Source organism: Osmerus eperlanus, chromosome 27 (genome assembly GCF_963692335.1).
Source record: "Osmerus eperlanus chromosome 27, fOsmEpe2.1, whole genome shotgun sequence".
In the NCBI taxonomy this organism is placed as follows: Eukaryota; Metazoa; Chordata; class Actinopteri; order Osmeriformes; family Osmeridae; genus Osmerus; species Osmerus eperlanus.
Window position 1 is genome coordinate 1,823,021 of NC_085044.1, and position 23,077 is coordinate 1,846,097.

The window sequence follows — 23,077 nt, forward strand, 5'->3', positions numbered from 1 at the left end:
TCATCATAGATAACTCCTCGATAAATCAAACAATTGGAATAATTAATTTGTTTAGGATATGATGGAGCTGTGTTGATGTTGAAGACTAAACTGAAGGTTGATTGCAAGAGTCTTCCTGAAGCGTTTGCCCAGCTGGGGCTGCTGAGTTGCTGAACGTCCATGTCTGATCTGTTTCCCACGAGACACCTGTGTGGTGGTTGTTACACCCCTACGACAGCTGAATGACCCTTTGGTCGTACACACACACACACACACACACTCACACACACACACACACACCCACACCCACACACACACACTAAATCCAGTCAGCTGTGTGGCACCCCAAGCCTCACCATTAACCCTCGCAGTGCCCTCCGATGAAAAAGAATGTGGTTTCCCAACTGTGACACACACAATCACAGCAAAACACACACTCGCACGACACACTCACACACATTGCAAAACAGGGCTCCCCAACCCCCACACCCCCAGATTAAGTCTGTGTGGCTAAGCTGCTAAACGCTTGTGGTGAGAGAGGCTCTTAAGTGCATTAGAGCCAGAGCTCTTTGTTTACCAGAGACACGGACAGTTCTCCCCCCAAAGGGAGACACCCAGCCTGGGACAAAGACCCTGGGGGCTTAGCCCCGCTCAGGAGAGAAAGGGTAACACACACCCGAGGGGGACACCGAGGGGTTAACCTGTAACTGGCGTTGTGTGGGAGGAATGTTCCCCGAGCGCTACTGCCAGCTGAAACAGACGCGTGGAATTACATGGGGAGTCAGGTGGCTGAGCGGTTAGGGAATCGGGCTAGTAATCTGAAGGTTGCCTGTTCGATTCCCGGCCGTGCCAAATGACGTTGTGTCCTTGGGCAAGGCACTTCACCCTACTTGCCTCGGGTGGGAATGTCCCTGTACTTACTGTAAGTCGCTCTGGATAAGAGTGTCTGCTAAATGACTAAATGGATGAGTTATTTCACGAATCATAAAGTGTTCACCGGTGTGACCACTATCCAGATCAGGTGATCCGGAAGGACTAGTACTCTTTTCCCAAACCCCCCCAACTCCACCTGAGTGGATGTCTAGACCGCGGCCCCCAGCCCTGTTCCTGGAGAGATACCTGCCTGAAGGTTTTCGCTCCGACACTGATCTAGCACACCTGAGTAATCATGAGCTGGTTGATCTGGTAACTAGTGTTGAATCAGGTCAGATACGTGTGGTTGGAGTCAAAAACCAACAGTCAGGTTTCTCTCCAGGAACAGGGCTGGAGACCGCTGATCTACAGGATGCAGGAAGCTCTCCTGGCTGAACTGAGAGAACTCCAGTATGTGCATCAGCTAGCCTCCACTTCAGGAACTAGTCATTAAAACTAGCTGAGCTGTCTCTAATAACAAAGCTTTAAATGAGAACATATTGGCCCGGCAATCCTTTTCCGGCTGTTGGCTTAAGTGCACCCGCCTCTTCTGGGTGTGGGAGTGAGACAGGAAGTGGTGGCACTTCCCTAGCGTAGCGTAGCTAAGAGAGTTAGCCCGCCATCAGTACTGAAGACAGGACAGTGACCACTTATCTGGAAACAGGCTTCTCATCCATGTCAATCTGTTCAGGCTTACGTGGACCTCATTGACACTAATCCTGTTTTCAGCCTCTCTCTCTCACACACATTTCATGTGGTCAAAATAGCATCAAAGTGTGGGAGAATAATTATCCTAATGTACACACACACACACCGAGTGCTGTATTTATGTATCTATATGTATGTAGACAGAGAGAGGGGGGAGGGGGAACAGACAGAGAGAGGGCAGGAAGGCAAAAGAGACAAAAGAGACAAGGTGGGAGGAGGAACGATGCCCTTACAGGCTCAGTGACAACGGAAAACAGACAAACATGACCTGTCTGCAGGAGGTCATCACTGGTGTGAGTGGTCCACACGAGATTCACCTTACAGGAAGATGTGTGTGTGTGTGTGTCCCCTTGTGACTGACCTACAGAACTACAGTACAGTTACAGTGTTGTTCATCCAGGTCAGAGGGAGAATCACAAGCAGGGGATATATGAGGAGGTGAGGGGGTGAGGAGTGAGGGGGTGAGGAAGTGAGGAGGAGAGGGGGTGAGGAGTGAGGGGGTGAGGAGTGAGGGGGTGATGAGTGAGGGGGTGAGGAAGTGAGGAGGAGAGGGGGTGAGGAGGTGAGGGGGTGAGGAGTGAGGGGGTGAGGAAGTGAGGAGGAGAGGGGGTGAGGAGGTGAGGGGGTGAGGGGGTGAGGAAGTGAGGAGGAGAGGGGGTGAGGGGTGAGGAGGTGAGGGGGTGAGGGGAACAGGGTACCGAGGCAGACTCTCCTGATGTGGGAGGAGGAGAGGCAGATGAGATGGGAGTTCCAGATCCGGCACACTTCAGACACCAAGACTGTGTGTGTGTCTGTGTGTGTGTGTGTGTGTCTGTGTGTGTGTCTGTGTGTGTCTGTGTGTGTGTCTGTGTGTGTCTGGGGGGAGGTCAGACTGGTATAATCAACTAGTAGGCTTTGGATTATCACTAGATTTAGGTTTGGACATGGCACAACTACTTTTGTGTCAGGGTGTGATAATCACTTGATTAAACTGAAATTGTTTTATTGTCAGAAGCAAAGCAGGTTTAGCAGTTTATTTTTTTTTATATTTTTTTTTTTCATAATTTGAAAAATCCAGAAGTAATGAAAAGTCAACATAAACCAAACATCGCACAAACCTACTGGGACGAAAAAAAGGGATTCAAAACATACACAATATCAATAAAAATGCTATTTCTACCATAATCAATGGACAATGGTGGACAGTAAAAATTCTCAGCCGAAAGCACAGAGCCAAACCTTCAAGGCTGTTTGTGCCGTCGGACAAAGGAGAGAAAGAAAGAAAAAAAGGAAAAAACTGGCACATTTAATTCCCAGTACATGCTGACGTCGCTGCCTCTAACACAAAGCAGTGATTGATTACTCACTTTATTACACACCGACCACAGAATCTGATGTAGGTCGCACTTTTATAACACGCACACCTTAAGCAAGGACATTCTTGTGCAGATTAAAAAACTGATTGTATTTCAATAAATGACAAATGCTAAAAATACAACAACTAAAAAAAGAGATATTTGCACACAGGTAGCCCTCAGATACACTGGTTCCAAAACAAGACCAGAAATCCAATCAAAGAGCAGAGCTCAACCAATAGCGGCGCAGCATCCGTGGTAACTGCAGAGTTGCCAACTGCCGCGATTGGTCAGGTGCTTCACACAGGAAAGGATGCAATTGGACGATCGCGAGACGACGCTTCATTGCCTCCATGGCAACATTGCTTCCTTATTGCTTGGGAAGGTGAGAGGAGGGAAGGAGGGGCGCCTAGTCGCCCAGACACCAGCCCTGCATTATTCATCCTTTGTCCCTGAACGAGCCGAGGGAGTGTGTGTGTGCGTTTGCGTATCGACTGCTGTGTCTGTGAGGGGTTGGGTGGGTGGTTGTAACAGCCTGTTTCTGTGTTTGGGGGGGCGGGGGTACAGAGAAGCGTTGCAATAACTGCTCCTCTCAGTGCAACGCCACCAGCAACCGCTCTGTATATATAGCAGCTAGATGAACTCAGAGCGGTCAGGACACACACACACACACGTCACTCCCGACACGGAGCCTGTAAATCCTAACAAACAAACAAACACTGGGACATGTTTGTTTTCTCCCCTCAAAGCCTGCAGAACATCTGGAGTCGACACAGACGCACATCTGACCAGACGGCCGGCCTCCTGCAGCCGCCACTTCCTGTCTACAGAACAGGAGCCTCGGCTCACAACAAAGACCATGCGGTCGGCTGGTGGGCTTGTTTTTCTTTCCCCTCTCTCTCCCTTCCTTTCTCTTCCTCCCCCCTCTCTCTCCCTTCCTCTTCCTCTCTCGTCCTCCCCCTCTCTCTCTCTCCCTTCCTCTCTCGTCCTCTCTCTCTCTCCCTCCCCCCCCCTCTCTCCCTTCCTCTCTCTTCCTCCCCCTCTCTCTCCTGCAGTCGAGGGATGAGAGAGCATGAGGAGGGGATCGAGGGGGAGGAGGGAGGGGCGGGGAGGAGAAAGACAAAAACATCCTCACACACAGGGATTAAGCGTCAAGGCAGGGGAGGAGGGGTCGTGGGCTGGGAGACGGCTCCGCCCCCCCCGCCCCACCCCCCCTCCCCTCCCTCCATCAGCCGGAGCGCGAGGCAGGCGTTAACCTCGGTTGACGGGCATGCAGGCTCCCACCCCGCCGACACGATGACGAGATGGCAACAGGCAGGGGCGTAGCACGTGCTCTCTGTTGCCATCGCAACCTGCCCCGGATACAGCTCGCTGGTTGGCCGGCACCTCTCCCCCCCCCCTTCCCCCCTTTGAACTGTTGTTGTTGTTCCTGCCTGCTGAAACCTCGTGGACAGAGTGCATTATGGGAAGGCTTGTGGCTCCAGGGTGGGGTCGTTCCCACCCTGGTAGAAAGTGTTGCTAGGGCATATTAGCTCAGCGCTGGTAAACAAACACCACAAACCCCTCCCCCTCCCCCCCCCCCCCCACGCTCTCCCAAACTAGCGAATCACAAATCCTGGAGGGGGTTTCGATGAGGAAAGCAGAGGGATGAGCCACTGAGCCACTTGGGGATCCATCGGGCGACACAATCGCACGAGTCCGCGTGTTTAAAGATTCGTTTATTCAGTTGAAAAGATAACATTTGAGACAACACACACCAGAGATCCGGACCCCTTACGAACAGAAGGTTTCACTCTGAACAACACTCGTCTAACGACTTAAGGTCCCACAACATAAAGATTGAAGTCCAATATACACATATAACAGAGTTAATATGACAAAGTGTGGTGATGTCACTAGCACAGGCTCTGAGGCTGGAGGAGGACAGGGACGCGTCAGCAGGAAGTTCCATGACATGAAAAACAATGAATGGAGTGTATGTGCAACGTTTTCTCCATCAATGATAAGAGTTTTGGTGGGTTAACTATGGTGCCTCCCCAACAAAACCACTGTCAGTCTCTTAAAAAGAATATTCTGGTCACATCAACCCTGAGTCAAAAACCCTTCACACAGAACTGACTGCTACTAGGGAATCAAACAACCAGACCGAAATAAATCTCAATATATTTATAGGTGCGGCCCAAGATCTGATCAGCATTCCCCTGCTTCAGCAAGGCGCTGCGCTCGACGGCTGAATCTCAACCAGGCGCGCTGAGGCAGCCTGATCGATGAGGCGACGTGGAGGCTGACAACAGAACAGAGCGTCGGCTCGCCACGGAAACCCAACGTACGCGCCGTGTGTTCCACAGCCGGCAACAGCCAGCCAGGCGCCACGGAGACCGGAGAGGACGAAAGTCCCCGGGCTCTGATTGGAGGAGGATAGGGACGTTCAAGCAAGGTCGGAGAGAGGGGGGGGGGGGTCAGAGAGGGGGAGTAGAGAGGGGGGGGTCAGGGGGGGGGGGGAGTAGAGAGAGAGAGAGGGGGGGTCAGGGAGGGGGAGTAGAGAGAGGTCGGGGAGGAGAGGCGTAGAGTGAAAGTGAAGGAATGCCATGCATTAATTGGGGGTAAAGCAGTGCAAGACGCCCTTGTGTGTGTATATGGTGGAGGACACAGTGTGTGTGTGTGTGTATGGGGGGGGACAGTGTGTGTGTGTGTTTAGAATCTTCCAGTCTTCGCCCGTCCTCCACCTCCTCTCATCACATCACATCGTCCTTCTTACTGAACAGCTCAGCCTCGATCTGCACCAGCCTCTGGGCCATGCTCACCGTCAAGTCCTTCATCTGGGGGGGCAGAGAGATGGGGAGGAGGCAGAGAGATGGGGAGGAGGCAGAGAGATGGGGAGGAGGCAGAGAGATGGGGAGGAGGCAGAGAGATGGGGAGGAGGCAGAGAGATGGGGAGGAGGCAGAGAGATGGGGAGGAGGCAGAGAGATGGGGAGGAGGCAGAGAGATGGGGAGGAGGCAGAGAGATGGGGAGGAGGCAGAGGAGAGCGGGAAGGGGAGAGGGGAGGGAGGGGTAGGAGATGGGACGAGGAGACAGGTCATTAAGTCCAAAAGGTGAAGGAACCCAAACAAGCGTCTAAAAGCCAGACAGACAGAATACATTAGCGGTCGGCTGGCTGGGGTGAAGGAGTGGGTTCTGGGGTTTAAATCTGGCTAGACAGACACTCTGGGGAGAGATCCTCATCCTCTGTGGGGCTTGCACACCAGCCCCACAGAGGACTGGACTCACGCACGGCTTGCACACCAGCCCCACAGAGGACTGGTCTCACGCACGGCTTGCACACCAGCCCCACAGAGGACTGGTCTCATGCACGGCTTGCACACCAGCCCCACAGAGGACTGGACTTCTGAACGCCAGTGTGTTTAGCAGCACGTGGTTCAAATGTAGGAGGAGGTGCACGCAACTGGCTGGAAATAACCTCATTCATGTAATAGTGATTACATGAATTAATTGCTGTAATAGTGATTACAGGAATTAATTCCCGTATGCGCATTTACACCTGTATAGATTGGAGTATTCAGTCATTTTACTGCCCCCCCCAAATGACGGATACATTTTTGTTTTGATACCCAGCATTGCAAATACAATACTGTGTTAATATCTACTATACAAAATGCTTGTTTACAAACTACCCAGTGACTTAATGTCAACACGTTTAGCCGTTTTCTTGACACAGTCATCCCAGAAGTCACCTTAGTAGGTCACACAAACATGCATGTCACAATATCCCTGTTAGTCATAATCCTGCAAACAGTATGATCAAAACATGTTTTTCCACCAAACAAAGATTCCTCAACAGACCAAGATCAGACCCATTGTTCCTGGTGTGAGAATCCATGAACATGATCGCCACCTATTGGCCACGTTTGGAAATTACAGATGTTTTTCACAAAGAAAAAAACTGAAGACAAAGACCCATCTCAAAAAAGGACTGAATATCATATTAACTATAATTAAATGCACATTGCGCAGGAAAAGTTTCAGGCATAGCCTACATACTGAATTGAGAGACCTTGATAAAATAAAAAAATAAAAAAGATTTACACATTTCCATAGAATTGTACTATAAATACTTATTAAAAACAAAAACCTTAAAACAAACTATTACAACTAAATATTTCTGACTTCATCTTGAAATCAAAGGCAGCCACACAGTGTTTTAGAGGCGATAATTAGGAAGGGATGACATCATTCAAACCCTGTCTGGTCTCAAGGATTTCCGATCCGTTTACCCCCCACCCCTCACACACACACACACACACCTCTACCTCCACACACGTCCTTCTCAGGAACAAGCAGATGAGCGCTCCCCTCCAACGCTGACACACACTAACCCCAAACTCAAGGTTAACGACTCTCACGTGAGATTGATTACGTTCCATATCATATAAAGTCATCTTGTGACACCAGACAGCGTTCGTGTTGGAGGTGACCCGACGTCAACAACAACGTCTCCTCTGCCACCGTCTATAAAAATAAAGGTTGCTTCAAAGAAATTAAGTGTCAGTTAGGGGTTAGTTAGATACCTCTATCAGTTGCCGCTCCACAGCTTGTTTGAATTCTAATGTGACCGGCTTTTCAGACGAGTCCAATACTGCCACCTGTTGGTCAGAAGAGCCCAGTACGTAGCTGCAGAAGCAGAGTGGTGTGTATTAGCAGTTTTAATGATCTCTTAAAGAGCAGTGGTTCACAAACGAATACACAATTTTGTCTGAAAATATCTTTAGAGCAATGCCCTGTCATTTGGCTGGAAAAGAGCAAGATTATACTAACGAGAGTGTCAACAGGTTCGGCGTCAACTGTAGAGTTGATGACTATCATCTCTAGGCAGTTCACGCACATTTTATTTTTTTCCCCTCACGCAATTGCCTTCAACGCAAACGCATCTTACCTTTCAATGGCGGTGACATTGAGATAGAACAGGCATCTTTTGTAGTCCAGTTTCTTGGGTGTTGATGTGTACACCATGCCAAGTAAGGAACAACACCCTTGACAGGTCAAATTGACAACCAGGCTAAAAAGGGGTCAAGACAGACAAGAGCATTCATTTAAAGGATTATCTCGGAACAATAACAGAGTTATCTTTGCGTCTTCTTGGTCACTTTTTACATACCAGACTAATTCATCACCGCTGCCAGAGATGTGGGTTTCTTTGCCAACCGAAACATTGTCACTGACACCTAAACCGAGAGATCGGATAAGGGACATGAAGGCTGGAGACACTATGTGTCAGTACTGTACAGTAGGCCATCACTGATATTATTCGGTTTACGTGTTTGTGGCAACTATCGAGAATAATATGCTATTATTACAAACTAGTTTATTAGCTGGGTGAACTCACGGTGCAGTAGTATTTGACCCTCTTCATCAGTCCCTGCCCAGGCGAGCGAGTCACCGACGGGAAGCCTACAATTCCCACAAAGAAAAACTACGGGCGGACCATTGTCATCCTCTGCCTGTTTAGAATCGTTTTCGGTTACCACTGTGTCTTCGTAGTCATCCTTATTGGTGGTAAAGGTAAACGTAGCATCGGTAACTAAGGGTTCTTGACGGTAATTTCTTCTCTGCGCCATTATTTTCGAAGTTGGCGGTAAATGGAACGCTGGGCAAGGAGGAATTGATTGGATGAGAGCGCACTTCCGTATCCGCTTAGTAGTAGAAAAGACCCTAATATATTTATTTATTTTATTATTATTATCATTTTTATTTATGTTTTTTGTCTTTTCTGTACCTAATACTACGGTCATAATGTAAAGATGTGTTGCTGTTGCCATGCTGTTTGTAAATCACAATTTGTTCAATAAAAAAATAAAGACTTCCGTATCCGAGTGACGTATACTCTTCAGACGGAATCAGAAACAATCGGTGTCCAATCAGCTGCACAGGTCAGCCTCACGAGGAGGTCCTTTGCTCTGTTACAAGTTGTCACTGCTGGGAAATACTTGTAAGTTCAATATTACATTACATATTAAATATAATTTTACTGAGAACGCGATCACAAGAAAAGCCGATATATATAGTACTACCTAGTTTCTACGTTAGCTAGCTAGATTAGCCACACATTCATCCGGTTACAGCGTAGCACTTCTAGAAATCATGTAGCTAACGCAAGGCCAACATTCTTTATACAACTCAAGTTACAAGCTAGCTAGCTTGTCAGTCCCTTAAAGATCTCGTCCTGCTATTGTCAAAGGACTTCTGTCAAATCAGTTAGCACTTGCATGTTTGTTGCTAGCTATAGTCTTGCATATTGTCTTGCTATCTGTCGGAAGGTGAGTCCCACTGGTAGGCGGCAGTATATCATGATGTAATGTTTATCCAGCCAAGGGTTAGTCAGCAAAGTAATACAAATGGCTATCGACCGGCTAGCTTTTAATTAGTCTCTTCCCAGGATCAGTAAACAATACAGAGTAGATTGCGGTGAGGTTGGTTATAGAGTCCAGTGCCTGAGTCGGGGTAAAAGGTTCAGACTCGGACAGGGTCTTAACAACTGAACTTTCACCTCGTAGTCGCAGTTCACTGAGGCAGCCGTGGCAAACCGACGTCTCTTATAGTCGCGGTCCTCATCGGTCTTTGACTTTCCCTCCAGGAATGTAAATGTCGGAGGACCAGGAAGCGCAGGAGGATGAGTTGCTTGCCCTAGCGAGTATCTACGATGAAGAGGAATTCCACAGGGCAGAGTCGGACCAGGGAGGAGAGATTCAGCTTTGCCTGGAACTGCCGCCCCACTTCAAGCTTATTGTCAAAGGTGGGCCCACATCACGCGGACAGGTGTGTTACACTACTTTCATATCACATCCTCACTCGTTTATTTTTTTTTGTTTTTGTTTCTCTGTTCAGGAGGAGAGAAGGAAACTGAGTACGACATCTGCTACCTCCCACCACTGGTGCTCAACTTTGAACTTCCAGTGGATTACCCCTCCTCCGCCTCTCCGGTCTTCACGCTGAGCTCTACGTGGCTGACCCGAGCCCAGGTAACACTGAAACCTCGCTGAAGGCTTTAGCTCTGTGAGCTTGTCCCTTCCACCCCGCGCTTAGCTCCCAGCTCGTTAACCTCACCCTGAATCCTCCTCCTCCCCTCAGATGACGTCACTGTGCAGGCGTCTGGACGAGCTGTGGGAGGAGTCCAGCGGCTGCGTGGTCCTCTTCACCTGGGTCCAGTTCCTCAAGGAGGAGGCCGTACCGTTCCTGGGCATCACGTCGCCCCTGGAACTGGCCTTCGCCACCAGGCCCACGGGGGAGGGGAAGAAGGGCGAGGCCGCCGCCGCCGCCGCGAGTCCGTCCGGCAGCCTGCAGCCTGGGGGGGGGGAGAGGAAGGGGAAGGCAGAGGCCGAGCCAGACCAGAGGGCCGTCCTGGTGGTGGACCCCCGCTCCGACATCTTACCTCAGCTGCTGGACTTTGACGAGACGCAGAGGCAGAAGACGTTCGACTCCAAGGCGTTCTGCTGCGCTATCTGCTTCTGCGAGAAGCTGGGCGCCGGCTGCCTCTGTTTTAAGGAGTGCCAGCACGTATACTGCAAGACTTGCATGAGTGAGTACTTCCAGATCCAGATACGAGACGGGAACGTCCAGTGCCTTAACTGCCCCGAGCCCAAGTGCACCTCGTTAGCGACGCCCTCACAGGTAACTTTGACCTGCTTGTGGGACTTTGTGTGTCTGGTGACCTGGTGTGGGGGGGGCCAGGATATTTTGGTTTGAATCCTTTCCTACTCAAGGTATGCGAAACTTACCGACCCTTCCTTTAACCTCCTGCCTCTCTCCCAGGTGAAGTTGCTGGTGGGGGAGGAGCTGTTTGCCAGGTACGACCGCCTACTGCTCCAGTCAAGCCTGGACCTCATGGCCGACGTGGTGTACTGCCCCCGGCAGTCCTGCACCACCGCTGTGATGGTGGAGCCAAACACCACCATGGGCATCTGCCCTGCGTGCCAGTACGCCTTCTGCACCCTCTGCAAGAGAGGCTACCACGGCCTGTCGCACTGCAAGGTCACCGCAGGTACGTGAAAAAACCTCTGTTTGTGAATGTCCAAACCCACCCCCAAAAAAAGGTGGAAGTTAAAGGAATAGCTAACGTCTCTCTCTCTCTCTCTCTCTCTCTCTCTCTCTCTCTCAGATGAGCTGCGGGGTTTGAGGGATGAGTACATGTCGGCGAGCGCCGAGGGGAAGAGGTTCATGGAGCAGCGTTTTGGGAAGCGTGTGATCCAGCGGGCCGTCGAGGAGTCCTTCAGCAGGGACTGGCTCAACGAGAACTGCAAGGGCTGCCCCCGCTGCGGCGCCAACATCCAGGTAGGCCGGGAGACGGAAGGCCATTAGTTATTAGGAGTGCGTTAGGATAGAACTGTTTTTGGTTTTGTCTTAGTGTTGTCCTATCTGTCTTCCCTGCAGAAGGTGGACGGATGCAACAAGATGACCTGCACCACCTGTAAGCAGTACTTCTGTTGGCTGTGTCTGGGCCCTCTCACCAGAGTCAACCCCTACAGCCACTTCAACAACCCTGCCTCCCCCTGCTACAACCAGTGAGTGCTCCCCCTCTGCTAGCCCCTCCTCACCCATCATCCCACATCCCTTACACCTCATCCCTCACCCCACATCCCTTACACCTCATCCCCCCTCACAGTTGGATTAATACGCTACTGACTTCCAAATGGTTGGAAAGAGAATGTGTGTACCTGATGCTGTAGATGACTTGACGTTATTAACTGCGTCATTCGGTCGATGTGTAATATATCCATGCGTATGTGATGCTGGTGTTTGTTGAACCACTATAACCCATCGATGTAGTTGTGTCTTGGTACTTTGTCAGATTTCCAGGGAGCTCCTGTGAATGTGGGAGCTCCTCATGTTTTCTTTGTGTTTCTAGACTCTTCCAAGGCGTTGATATTGACGAAGATGATGCCTTCTGGAGTGATGAGGAAGACTGACACAGCCTGAAGTGCAAGAACATGCAAAGCCATAGGGTGCTGGGCAGAACTGTTAAAATACCACCTGACCTCTGTTAATCTCACAAACCCTCTGGACCCTGCATGGCCTCCCTTGTATCCTTCATACTTTACTACACTAAGCAGAGTTGGGAAAATGACTTTCTAGTGGTTACCGAGTACTGGAGTTCTCCTAAAGATGCGTAAAAACAATTATCATGAAAGATACTCTTGATTTAAAACGACAAAGGTTCTCTTTCTTGAGAAGTAGTCAACATGGTGGCTGAAGAGAATAATAATAAATAATAATAATAAATGTGAGTAGGATGTCTGTGTTTAAAGAAGCATGACCCAAAACCGGGAAAATCCCACAATATTGAAATGGCTTTGAACTACCACCAAGATTCTGCAAAATATATTTCAGAATTCAGAAAATCCAAACTGTGCTTCCCAATACTGTATTAAACACTTTCAGGATCAAGGTAAAAAATATCTGAATTAAACACTTTTTTATTTGATTGTTTTCATGTTAATTTAGACTTCAATAATGAGTTAATTTGGAGAGAAAAAAGCATTGTATCAATGCCACTAAGACCTCAAGCAACTACCTGGATGATAACTTACTCCATAAAGCCTTTTCCAAATATCTTTCATGCGAGGACATCAAAACATCCTATGTAGCCTAATGTTATTGAAATAGCACTTTTTGTACATTTTGTCCCGATTTCATCAACATGGGCTCTTTGTGGATCATGTGATGAGGGTGTTGCTCATGTGATCATGGTGTATGTGGAAGTCCTTCCTTGGGTAGATGTTTTTATCAGGATCCCTTGTGCTCAAACTTACCGTTGGTTGCTTTCGTATTTTCACACTTAGTGATTTTGTTTCTTTACACCAAGGAAAGCTGAATGGAATAATGTTAATATGTTCTATAAGAAATATATTTCTATTTAAAAGCATATTCAAACGATTATCTTCTAAACCGTTACGAAATATGTTGTTGGAAGTTTGAGAATATGAATTATGATGGTTGTTATCTTCATGCTGCGTTAAATTGTTGCAGTGTTTTTTGCCTGTTTTGGGGGTTTGAGAACACAACGTGTCTTTCTCTTTCCCTCATTAAAACATGTTTCATGTGAATTTATGGGATCATGTGTTATTCTGTTTGTGTGTGGTTCCTAATTTTTACTAGTTGGTTTCTTTTTAAGAGGTCGATTCTAGTCAGCTGACTTTCTCAAAATCACTTTTTCCTTTTTGGATGAATTCAAATGTTTTGACGGGTGTGTTATCCGTCATCTTCAGAAATGAAGGGGTAGATCTTAGCGGTCGAGCATTTGACTGCAGAACAAGAGATCGTAGGGTAACCCTTGCACGTTGCTTTGGATGAATGCGTTATCATTTAAATATTACTTAGATCTTTGAAAGGTAAAAGAGAGAGAGGAGAAAGAGATGGAGAGAGAGAGAGAGAGAAAGATAAAGGATAAAGATGGAGAGAGCGAAAGGCATGTAGAGAAAGAGAGAGAAGGACAGAGTCAGGGAGAAGAACAACAATATGGAGCTAAAGAAACAAAGAGTTGTAGCAAAAGAGAGAGAAAAGCACCACAACACATTTTAATCCCTTTGGCTAGAGTTGCTGACGGGGTCCAACTCTTTAACCTCTCCCTGGCCCCTCCCACCTCGTGGCCCCTCCCACCTCGTGGCCCCTCCCACCTTGTGGTGTAGGAGCGCCCCCGGGCCTTTCTCCGACCCAACCCGTTCCCGTGCCAGTAAAGTTACACACATCCAACTGGCCAGCTCCACCAGCACAGAGCAGGCCGTAAGATTGACCCCCCCCCCCCATCTGAGCAGGCCAGAGACGAACAGAAAGGTCAGTGGATTTGCAGACTTGTAACGTAGCGAGTACACAGGCAGCCTGGTGTAGGATGGATGTTATTGTATTACTGTGATGTATGACCTAGCGCCGGAGATATGGACGCGTGTTGCAGCATGAGCGAGGCCGACCCCGAGCTCTCCTCCATGGTCCAGGAACTGTGGAACTCTGACACCAACCGACTGAAACCTGGCATAGATTACCGCATCTCCCTGCAGGTGAGAAGGTGTGAAGCTGGTTGTCAAGAGATGGAACAAACCTGAACCAAAACCACTTAAATGTGCTGTTTGTTTGTGTGTAACGGGTCATGTTAAATAAGACGACATCACGGAAGCACAATCACTTGTCTGACAGGGTCATCGATGCACACTGGTCAGAGGGTCATCGATGCACACTGGTCAGAGCCACCCTGCTGCGTCTTTACAAAAGAGGCTGACAATAGCTCATCCGATAGCGTGTCTGCCAGGTCGCAGAGCAACAAAAGCATGCTGCTGCTGGACTGGCACTGTTGGTAAACAGTGCAACGGCAGATTACTCCCAATCATTCAAATATTGCATACAATTACATGTGACCGTAATTTGGATGGTGTGACTAGACCTAATGGGCAATTATAGCTGGTAATACTTGGATTCTGGAATTGGAAATTGTTTTGAAAATGGAAAGGATAGGGGAGAGTTGAAATTGGGTTCACACTCCTAAGAATCAACCAGGCAAAACAGCACCGAAAGAGTACAGAATGTTGCATCAGTCAAAGTAGCTGAAAGCTTATGGTCCACCTTGGGTCCTGTGCATCGTGGGTGTGAGGCCGTGGGTGTGAGGCCGTGGGGGTGAGGCCGTGGGGGTGAGGCCGTGGGGGTGAGGCCGTGGGTGTGAGGCCGTGGGTGTGAGGCCGTGGGGGTGAGGCCGTGGGGGTGAGGCCGTGGGGGTGAGGCCGTGGGGGTGAGGCCGTGGGGGTGAGGCCGTGGGGGTGAGGCCCTGTCACAGCGTCTTCATGCCTGGTGTGTTGTGTTGGATCCAGGGAAAGGCTGGAACCATGGATGTCCAATCACAGTACGAAGACGATAACGACGGGAAAGGATCTCCTCTGTTTACGTTTGTTGATGAAACGATTTTCAAAAAGGATACCTATTTAGGTACGTGTTCACAAAGACACTTTGAGATGACATGTACAGGGCAGTAGCATAGCCAGATGACATGTACAGGGCAGTAGCATAGCCAGATGACATGTACAGGGCAGTAGCATAGCCAGATGACATGTACAGGGCAGTAGCATAGCCAGATTTGTATTTTTTGGGGGGTTCCATCTTAAAATTAGGGGGCCACTAAAAATGTATCATCAATTCCTTTTGTATTTTTTTTACTGTAAGCAATCTGAATTCTGGGGGGGGGCTCTAAGCAACCCTAACACAGACAGGATGTAACATCAGACTTGAGCGCTGCATCAGTAAACACATCTGTTGTGGATGATTCCGTCCCAGCGTTCATCTCCCTCCTGGATAACTATGAAAGCGCCACCGGCGTGCCCGAGGTCGTGACCCCCGAAGAGGAGGCAGAAAACCACAGATTCCTGGACATTATGGTTCAGACTTCTTCAATGAAGGTACCAAAACACCAGACAGTCACCCGACAGTTTTGCAAGTGTGCTTTCTACGGAAGCAAGTCAGTGACGTAACGTTTTGCATTTTGAAAGGCATTGAATACTTCATATTTAAATTTAAAACATTACCGAATTTGTTGGTTTTGAATTCACCTCTTTAAAATGTTTATATAAATTTATTTGAATGTAATTCAAATACCTCACACAGCGAGGTGAAAATCATGTCCGCCATGACAGTCCCCATGTGTTCCCCTGCATGCAGCTTGCTCATCAGTACCTGGTGAGGAAGAATATATCTCCAGAAGACCTGACGGACTTTAAAAAACAGCTCTACAGAATCTGGTTTGAGCTGTATGCAAGGCGGGGATCAAGCAAGTGAGAGGAACTGGAAACTTCTAAATCCTTAATTAACTATTAGCTTTGAAACTAAATTGACCCTGTGTACTAGTCTGATGGTGTTTTGCTGTTCCTCCCCAGGCCAGACTCTTCAGGGTTTGAGCATGTCTTTGTTGGTGAGACCAGAGGTGGACGAACTGTGATTGGTTTCCATAACTGGATCCAGTTGTACCTGCAGGAGAAGCTGGGACACATTGACTACAAAGGATACAGCTTTGTGGCCAACTCTCCTCAGGTGACCCTCTCTGGACTGGCCTGGCCTGGTCTGTCTCTCTCTGTCTCTCTCTCTCTCTTTGTCTCTCTCAGTCTATCTCTCTCTCTTTGTCTCTCCCCTTCTCTATGCCTCTTTGTCTCTCTCTCAGTCTCTCTTTCTCTCTCTCTATCTCTCTTGCTCACACACACATTCTTTGTTGCCCCTACAATTCCAACTTCAGAAATCACATTGAGCTTCTCTCTCTATTGTGTCTCTCTCTCTTGTCTCTCTCTCTCTCTCTCTGTGTGTCTCTTGTGTCTCTCTCTGTCTCTTGTGTCTCTCTCTGTCTCTTGTCTCTCTCTCTCTGTCTCTTGTGTCTCTCTATTTCTCTCTCTGTCTCTCTCTCTCTCGTGTCTCCTCCAGCCGGACGAAAACAAACACATCCTGGCGCTGCAGTTCTGTTGGAAGGACGGGATTAAGCCCAAAGGCAGCATCTTTCTCGGAGTCAGCCCCGAGTTCGAGTTCGCCCTCTACACCCTGTGTTTCCTCTCTTCACCGAACGAGCGTGTAAAAGTGTCCTTCAGCGTCTACGATGTCGAGATTGTTTGCCACCACTTCAACCAAAAGCACATAGGAACCACCTATCCCGTACTTGTGAGATACCATACAAAGTAAAAAAAAAAAAAAAACATTATAGATATGACTTCTCAAATACACTCACACACCAGTGTCATGAGTATTGTTTTTGTATTTTCACTTTAGATTAAGATACAATAAACTATACGATGTGTTTAATATTCTTGTGTCTATTTGCTTCATTACTATTCCCATCTCCTATTTGTAACCATGAGTGAATTAAAAATAGTTTTCGTGTTAGTCCGCTTGGGGGCAGTAAAAAGCTTGCGACCTTGGTTTGAGCGTTGACGTCATACACAGAGTGAAGAAGAGAGGGACGTGAACGAAAGCGTTCCCAACAATAATACGAGTAAAGATTCATTTTACACTTATATAATTCCTCATTTGAGCACCGACAGCTTATTCATTTGATCGTTTACAGCTGGTCTCTCCGGAATGGCTGAGCCAAGTGCCAGATATCAACAGGTAAAGAACATTTTATCATAAAGTCAGCTTCTAATCTTCCGGCTTCGTTACTCGCAGTTCAGAGAAAGGCCACACTCTACTACTAGGCTGTCAAACTCAGCCTAGCGAAAACATTAAATAGATTTGCCTGTTTAAGATTAATTCAATTAAAGAATATATTTCGGCCTATATATATTTCGGCGTATATTTACTTATCTTTTTTATCTTACATTGCGGGATAGTTCTGTTGATGCTAGCTGGCTGAATACGAGCATAGCCAGGTGCGTAACTAAGCATAGAAATTAGCTAGCTAGCATTCGCCGACCCATCGGTACCCGGCGGCCGTGTCGTTTTTTACGACTTAATGACAAACCTGAAACACCTGTGCAGTAACTTTTTTATTGAGGTGTAAAGTTGGACAGCATTATTACTAATAATGTTATTACTAATTAGTGGTATGTGTTGTTGACGATCCCCATAACTATTCGCATTAGTTTCCCTATAGTTCCGGTGGAATCGTGTCAGCACGGCATCACGCGGAAAATCGTCAGCATGCAAGCAAGAGGATATATCTTCATAAATTCCACTTCCTGTCGCTTCTGTCAGTCGTAGTCATAGTCGTGTGTGTGCCTTCTAATGTCTCCCAATTTTGGGTGCGATTCTGTCTGTCCCCTTAAACGGACTGCCAAGACCGTGTTGTTAAAGCGCCCTGAGAGGACATATAAGCTTACAGCATGTTCACGTTATTCTGTTTTTACTTTAAAAGTAAACCAGTAAACACAAAACTTGAAACTCAATCACTACAACCTTGTCCCACACTAAATAGGACGTCTAACCCAAACAGTATCCTCCCTGCTCATGCTCAAACCCTGATTGGGTCTTTCCCTTGTTCCCTCCCCTAAGCTGCCCAATGAGGAGGAGCCGGAGGAGGCCTCGCAGGTTGCCGTGGATGCACCACCCCCCTACAGCAGTGTTGCAGCAGATAATGCAGGTAGAAAAAGACAAGCATACACACACACACACACTGTATACACGCACACTCACTATACTCACACACACACACACATCCAACAGTGTTTCCCATTATATTATGGGGGCGCCCCGCCCCCCAACGGCACCCCCCGCCCCCCCCTGGAAGGTCAAGTTAATAAAAAATAAAATATTTTTTTTATATAGCGCCCGATCACAAAATAAGTAAATTAAGGTTCCCTTTCCTATAAAACAGGTCTATAGCTTGCTTGCTCTTTTATTAAACAAACTAAATGGCCTTATGTTATTTATCTTATTTACACGACGGTGTCATTTCTGTCCCGACATGGTCGCCGGGGGGAACCTAGGGGAAACACTGTACAACATAAGCTGACATCCCTTATCTCTCCTCAGCCTATTTTGACTACAAAGAGGATGGCGGTTTCCCCAAGCCCCCGTCATACAACGTAGCCACGACACTGCCCTCCTACGACGAGGCAGAGAGGTCCAAGGCTGAGACCACAGCACCCCTGGGAGCTGGGAGGGTGAGTGTACACACACACACACAGACACACACACACAGCAGTGGCTGTCCAATCAGTGAGCTGAACGAGTCTTCCGACTAGACTTCCTGTCACCTGACAGGAAGGAAGACACATGGGTGTTGTAGTGAGACTGCATTTCTTTGGCCTGGACAGCCAACAGCATAGAAGCTGTCTGTCTTCACAGCCTGCTCTCCCCTCCACTGCCCTCTAGTGGTGGCTGTGCAGTATGGCACCCTCCCCTGACCCCTGGTTTGACTGCTGGTTTGTGTCTCTGCCACTGCTTGTACTCAGCATAGGGAGCGGCTGGCGACTTTTGATGACGTAACTCCGGGTTCAACAGAGGTAATGCTGTGGGGTCGAAGTGCGTTGCGTTAGTTAGCTGCAGTACTGCCTCTGTGCTACAGGGGGCGCTGTAGGCCTGATAGAGGTGCATAAATAGAGGAAATGTGAATGCGTTGGTTTCCTTTGTTTTGTTTTTGTTTATTTGAGCTTCTAAACCTCTGTGTGTGTGTCTGCAGGATGATGAGTTTGTGGCCAGGGATGACTTTGAGGATGCCGACCAGCTACGGATCGGCAACGACGGCATTTTCATCCTCACCTTCTTCAGTAAGCACGCCGTCTGCAGCAACAGTCCAACACCCTGATAACCCTGTTCTAGAACCTCTGTGCGTCCTGAACACCCTGTTCTAGATCCTCTGTGCTTTCTGATAACCATGTTCTAGAACCTCTGTGCGTCCTGAACACCCTGTTCTAGATCCTCTGTGCTTTCTGATAACCATGTTCTAGAACCTCTGTGCGTCCTGAACACCCTGTTCTAGAACCTCTGTGCGTCCTGAACACCCTGTTCTAGAACGTCTGTGCGTCCCGATAACCCTGTTCTAGAACCTCCCGCCCTAGTTCTGATCCTGACGTGAGGATCCCTGCTCTCTCTGTGTGTGTTCTCTCTGCAGTGGCCTTCCTGTTCAACTGGATTGGATTCTTCCTCTCCTTCTGCCTCACCACCTCTGCCGCCGGCCGCTACGGAGCCATCTCTGGCTTCGGGCTGTCCCTCATCAAGTGGATCCTCATCGTACGGGTGAGAGAACACACACACACACACACCGTCTCTCAGCATCTAATAGCTCTCATGTCTGGCTTTTCCATCCGTCACAACCAGTTGACTAACCACTGACATCTTCCTTTTCCCAGTTCTCCACATACTTCCCTGGCTACTTCGAAGGGCAGTACTGGCTGTGGTGGGTGTTCCTGATGCTGGGTAAGTGGATTTCCAGTTCCCCGGACACCCAGGCACTGCTGAGCATTAAGTCCAGTGATGTTACGCTAAGACAGTGGTGTAAAACTGATGTGTCATGGTGGGGTAATGTCTGTAATATTTCTAAGATGGCCATCCGGTCTCCTGTCTCCCCTCCAGGGTGCCTTCTCTTCCTCAGGGGGTTCATCAACTATGCCAAGATCCGCAAAATGGCCGACTCCTTCTCCCCTCTCCCTCGAACCAGGCTCCTCTTCATCTACTGAGGGCCGGAGAGTCCTCCGGTCGTCGTTCTACGATACCGGCTCGAATGGAGACATCAAATTTGGAGAGAAAAAATTAAACGTTTAGTTTTTCTTTGCTGGAAGACGGCTCGGACGATATCATTTCTTTGTGTTTTTTGATGTAACACGGTGAATGCTGAGATTCTGTCACTCTGTCCCGTAGTGGTCGTTGTCAAGTGCTTTTTGCAATCAAGTCTGTGGTGTACAAATAATGCCTTATATAAATATAAATATATACATATACCATATTTAATATCTGTGTAGAAGTGGCATGTGCTGCTCCCCTGTTCACCAGTAGGGGGCAGTCTTGTTTACATATAATGTCCCCAGTTGTGGAACAGTGTTTTAGTATGGTTAAGATCCATCTGTGTAAGCTGTAAGCTGCTGCGAGCAGACTGGCATGGTAACATCCATGGGTACAACTCTGCAGAAGCTTGGTGAAGGCAATCTCTTTCAGAACAATCCAGAACTGCTTGTTTTTCTTGCTGTATACAATAATGAAATTAAAATGTAAGTCTTTTTAAGATTTATCATTAAGCAGAGTTTTGTTTTGAGGGGGGGGGGTAATATTGTCATCCCCATATTACCCAATCAGCTTTGTCTTTTGTCTTACATATTTTAAACCTATAACTGACATTCTTTAATGTCAACAGATATGCTTCTGGAACTCTTTACTCACAGCAAACAGTAGCTCATGCTGTAAACATGGTCGCCCTCATCCCCTGACCGCTGACCGTGGTGAGTTTGGTGGAGAGGAGAGAGGGGAGGAGAGGGGGGAGAGGAGGAGAGGGGGAAGAGGAGGAGAGAGGGGGGAGAGGGGGGAGAGGAGGGGAGAGGGGGGAGAGGAGGAGAGAGAGGGGAGAGAGGAGGAGAGAGGGGGGAGAGGAGAGAGGAGGGGAGGGGGGAGAGGAGGAGAAAGAAGAACAAAAGAGTAGAGCATACCAGCAGGATCTGCATGGCTATTGGCTGGGAGCAGGAAGGGGAGGGGGGGGTTGTTGCCAGTGTGGGAGGGGGAGGGGGAGGTGTGAGTGTGTGTGTGAGTGAGGGATGAGCAGTGGTGACTCATCTTCAGCCTGCCGATGCCGTTGCCATGGGTCACACAGCAGGTAGCCCCCCCTCTCTCCTCCCCAACGTGCTCTGCTCAGTCTTCACCTGCTCTTCCTCCTCCTCTTCCTCACCAGCGCCTCTGACTCACTGCTGACTCCCCAGCAGCCCCGCCCACCCCTGTGACATCAGCTCCAAATCAGTCCCTCCCTCCCTGTCTCCCTCCCTGCCTCTCCTTCATTGTGTTACAGTGAATCATCCTCGTCCTCTGTAGTGAACACCAGAGAGGCAGCGTCCAAACGACAGCTTCCGCTTCGTCCCGTCCTCATCCTTCCTCGTCCTCATCCCTTCCTCACCTCGACCAGGGGGACTTCAGCTGCCTCCCTCGTCCACGACATCCTACCGCGCTGTCAGAGCCCAGACGTGGGTTTTATAGAGCGTGTGTGTGTGTGTGTCTGATACTACTAGGGTTCTCAATATTTGTGAATGGACGAGAAGGGTTCAGCCCTGCGCATGCACGCACTCAGCAGAGATGAAGAGAGGAGGGGGGGGGAGGGGGAGGAGGGAGGGGGGGAGACGTCACTACACTTCCGCAGTGCATCAAGGGAACGGGTCTGCCTGTGACTCACAGGACAGGGAGGAGGGGGGAGGGGGGAAGGGAGGGGGGCCGCTGAGGAAGGGGGGAGGGGTGATGTGTTTTTTTTTTTTTTTTTTTTTACTCATCCCCTCCCCCCTCCCCCCTCCCCCAGACTGCCGCCCTCACTTGGTTGCCCTGGCAGTGATGTAATACAGGTGACCTATTCGTCACAGAGGCTGCCCTCCCCCGCTTCCTCTCCCTCTCTCTCTCTCCCTCTTTCTCCGTCTCTCTCTCTTTCTTTCTCTTCTTCCATCACCCTCCGTCCCTCCACCCCCTCCCTCCATCCCTCTCTCCTCATCCTCCCCAGCTGATTGACTGCGGGCTGAATGCATGAATGGATGTGCCTGGCTGCTTGTCGACAGAGGGAGGGGTGGAGCTGTGATGGTGATGGTGATGGTGATGGGCAGGACGCGTCACACGTTCACAAATAAAGAAATAAAGCCACCCCGGCAGATAGGAACCATAGCAGCTAGCCTGAAGGATTCTGGGTGTTGAGCTGCATACAGAGTTGTTCTCATCATTGTTTCCCTCCTACGTAGTGCAGTTGCTTTCTGTCTGTGTGTGTGTGTGCAGTATTTTATGAATGAGAGCTACCCTTCTCATTCACACACTGCTGCCTGCTTTTCTCTCGTAGATTTGGGAAAATCTGTCACAGTGTCTAACCCCAGTCCATGGACTTCATTCATTTCCACGCCCCTTTTCAAGATGAAGAAATGGGTCAAAATTATTGATGAAGAGTTTATCTAAGTTGGGTTTGTGTTCATGATATTTCCCTGCTATGGTGTCAACTTGCGTGAACATTTTCTATATGTTTGCTTGCCATCACAGTACATCAAACTGTTTGGGCGTTATTTTTATTTTTATGAATGAAATCCCGTTGTTGTGTATGTGTTGACAGCTTATGGTTTGTCCTCTGGGCAACCAGCTCTATGTGTGTGTGTGTGTGTGTGTGTGTGTGTGTGTGTGTTCATTGTCAGTCAGCAGACCCTAGATGGCCTTCATCATCCATGAGTCAATTCTGCAGCACACTGTGGGAGGGGCATCAGATCTCCTGCTGGACACACACACACACACACACACACTGTGGGAGGGGCATCAGATCTCCTGCTGGACACACACACACACACACACAGCATGCTGTCACATCCGGCTCTTCGCTCCAAAGAGTGGCCTATAATTAGCTGCCTGCGAAGCTGACTGCCTGGCGATGAGCTAACCAAATAGATCTGGATGCAGCTCTATGAAGAGGTGGAGATGGAGAGAGGTGGAGAGAGAGAGCGGGAGTGATGGAGAGATACACAGAAATATGCGATTGATAAAAGA

The 23,077-nt window shown here is 48.7% G+C and overlaps 4 protein-coding genes across 5 annotated transcripts; 3 read left to right on the forward strand and 1 right to left on the reverse strand.

The window, feature by feature from the left end:
• Nucleotides 1–5,437: 5,437 nt before the first annotated feature.
• On the reverse strand, nt 5,438–8,626 carry mis18a (MIS18 kinetochore protein A). The gene is made up of 5 exons (XM_062453687.1): nt 8,316–8,626; nt 8,088–8,154; nt 7,866–7,988; nt 7,501–7,603; nt 5,438–5,752 (listed from the first exon to the last, which is right to left on the reverse strand). The coding sequence occupies exons 1-5, from the start codon at nt 8,545–8,547 to the stop codon at nt 5,669–5,671; spliced, it is 609 nt and encodes a 202-aa protein (XP_062309671.1). The 5' UTR covers nt 8,548–8,626; the 3' UTR covers nt 5,438–5,668.
• A 195-nt stretch (nt 8,627–8,821) lies between these two features.
• rnf14 (ring finger protein 14) lies at nt 8,822–13,029 on the forward strand. Of its 2 annotated transcripts, none has more exons than XM_062453686.1 (8): nt 8,822–8,918; nt 9,564–9,722; nt 9,815–9,948; nt 10,058–10,597; nt 10,739–10,967; nt 11,085–11,257; nt 11,357–11,487; nt 11,832–13,029. In XM_062453686.1, the coding sequence occupies exons 2-8, from the start codon at nt 9,572–9,574 to the stop codon at nt 11,890–11,892; spliced, it is 1,419 nt and encodes a 472-aa protein (XP_062309670.1). In that variant the 5' UTR covers nt 8,822–8,918; nt 9,564–9,571; the 3' UTR covers nt 11,893–13,029. The 2 variants fall into 2 exon arrangements, with proteins under 2 accessions (XP_062309670.1, XP_062309669.1); XM_062453685.1 differs by lacking the exon at nt 8,822–8,918 and adding an exon at nt 9,228–9,246.
• Nucleotides 13,030–13,652: 623 nt separating this feature from the next.
• Nucleotides 13,653–16,699, forward strand: endou2 (endonuclease, polyU-specific 2). The gene is made up of 7 exons (XM_062453680.1): nt 13,653–13,756; nt 13,848–13,977; nt 14,779–14,893; nt 15,239–15,360; nt 15,620–15,732; nt 15,835–15,988; nt 16,370–16,699. The coding sequence occupies exons 2-7, from the start codon at nt 13,858–13,860 to the stop codon at nt 16,619–16,621; spliced, it is 876 nt and encodes a 291-aa protein (XP_062309664.1). The 5' UTR covers nt 13,653–13,756; nt 13,848–13,857; the 3' UTR covers nt 16,622–16,699.
• A 171-nt stretch (nt 16,700–16,870) lies between these two features.
• LOC134013952 (NEDD4 family-interacting protein 1-like) lies at nt 16,871–20,601 on the forward strand. The gene is made up of 7 exons (XM_062453739.1): nt 16,871–17,047; nt 17,930–18,017; nt 18,410–18,540; nt 19,059–19,146; nt 19,491–19,615; nt 19,729–19,795; nt 19,952–20,601. The coding sequence occupies exons 1-7, from the start codon at nt 17,018–17,020 to the stop codon at nt 20,053–20,055; spliced, it is 633 nt and encodes a 210-aa protein (XP_062309723.1). The 5' UTR covers nt 16,871–17,017; the 3' UTR covers nt 20,056–20,601.
• Nucleotides 20,602–23,077: the final 2,476 nt, after the last annotated feature.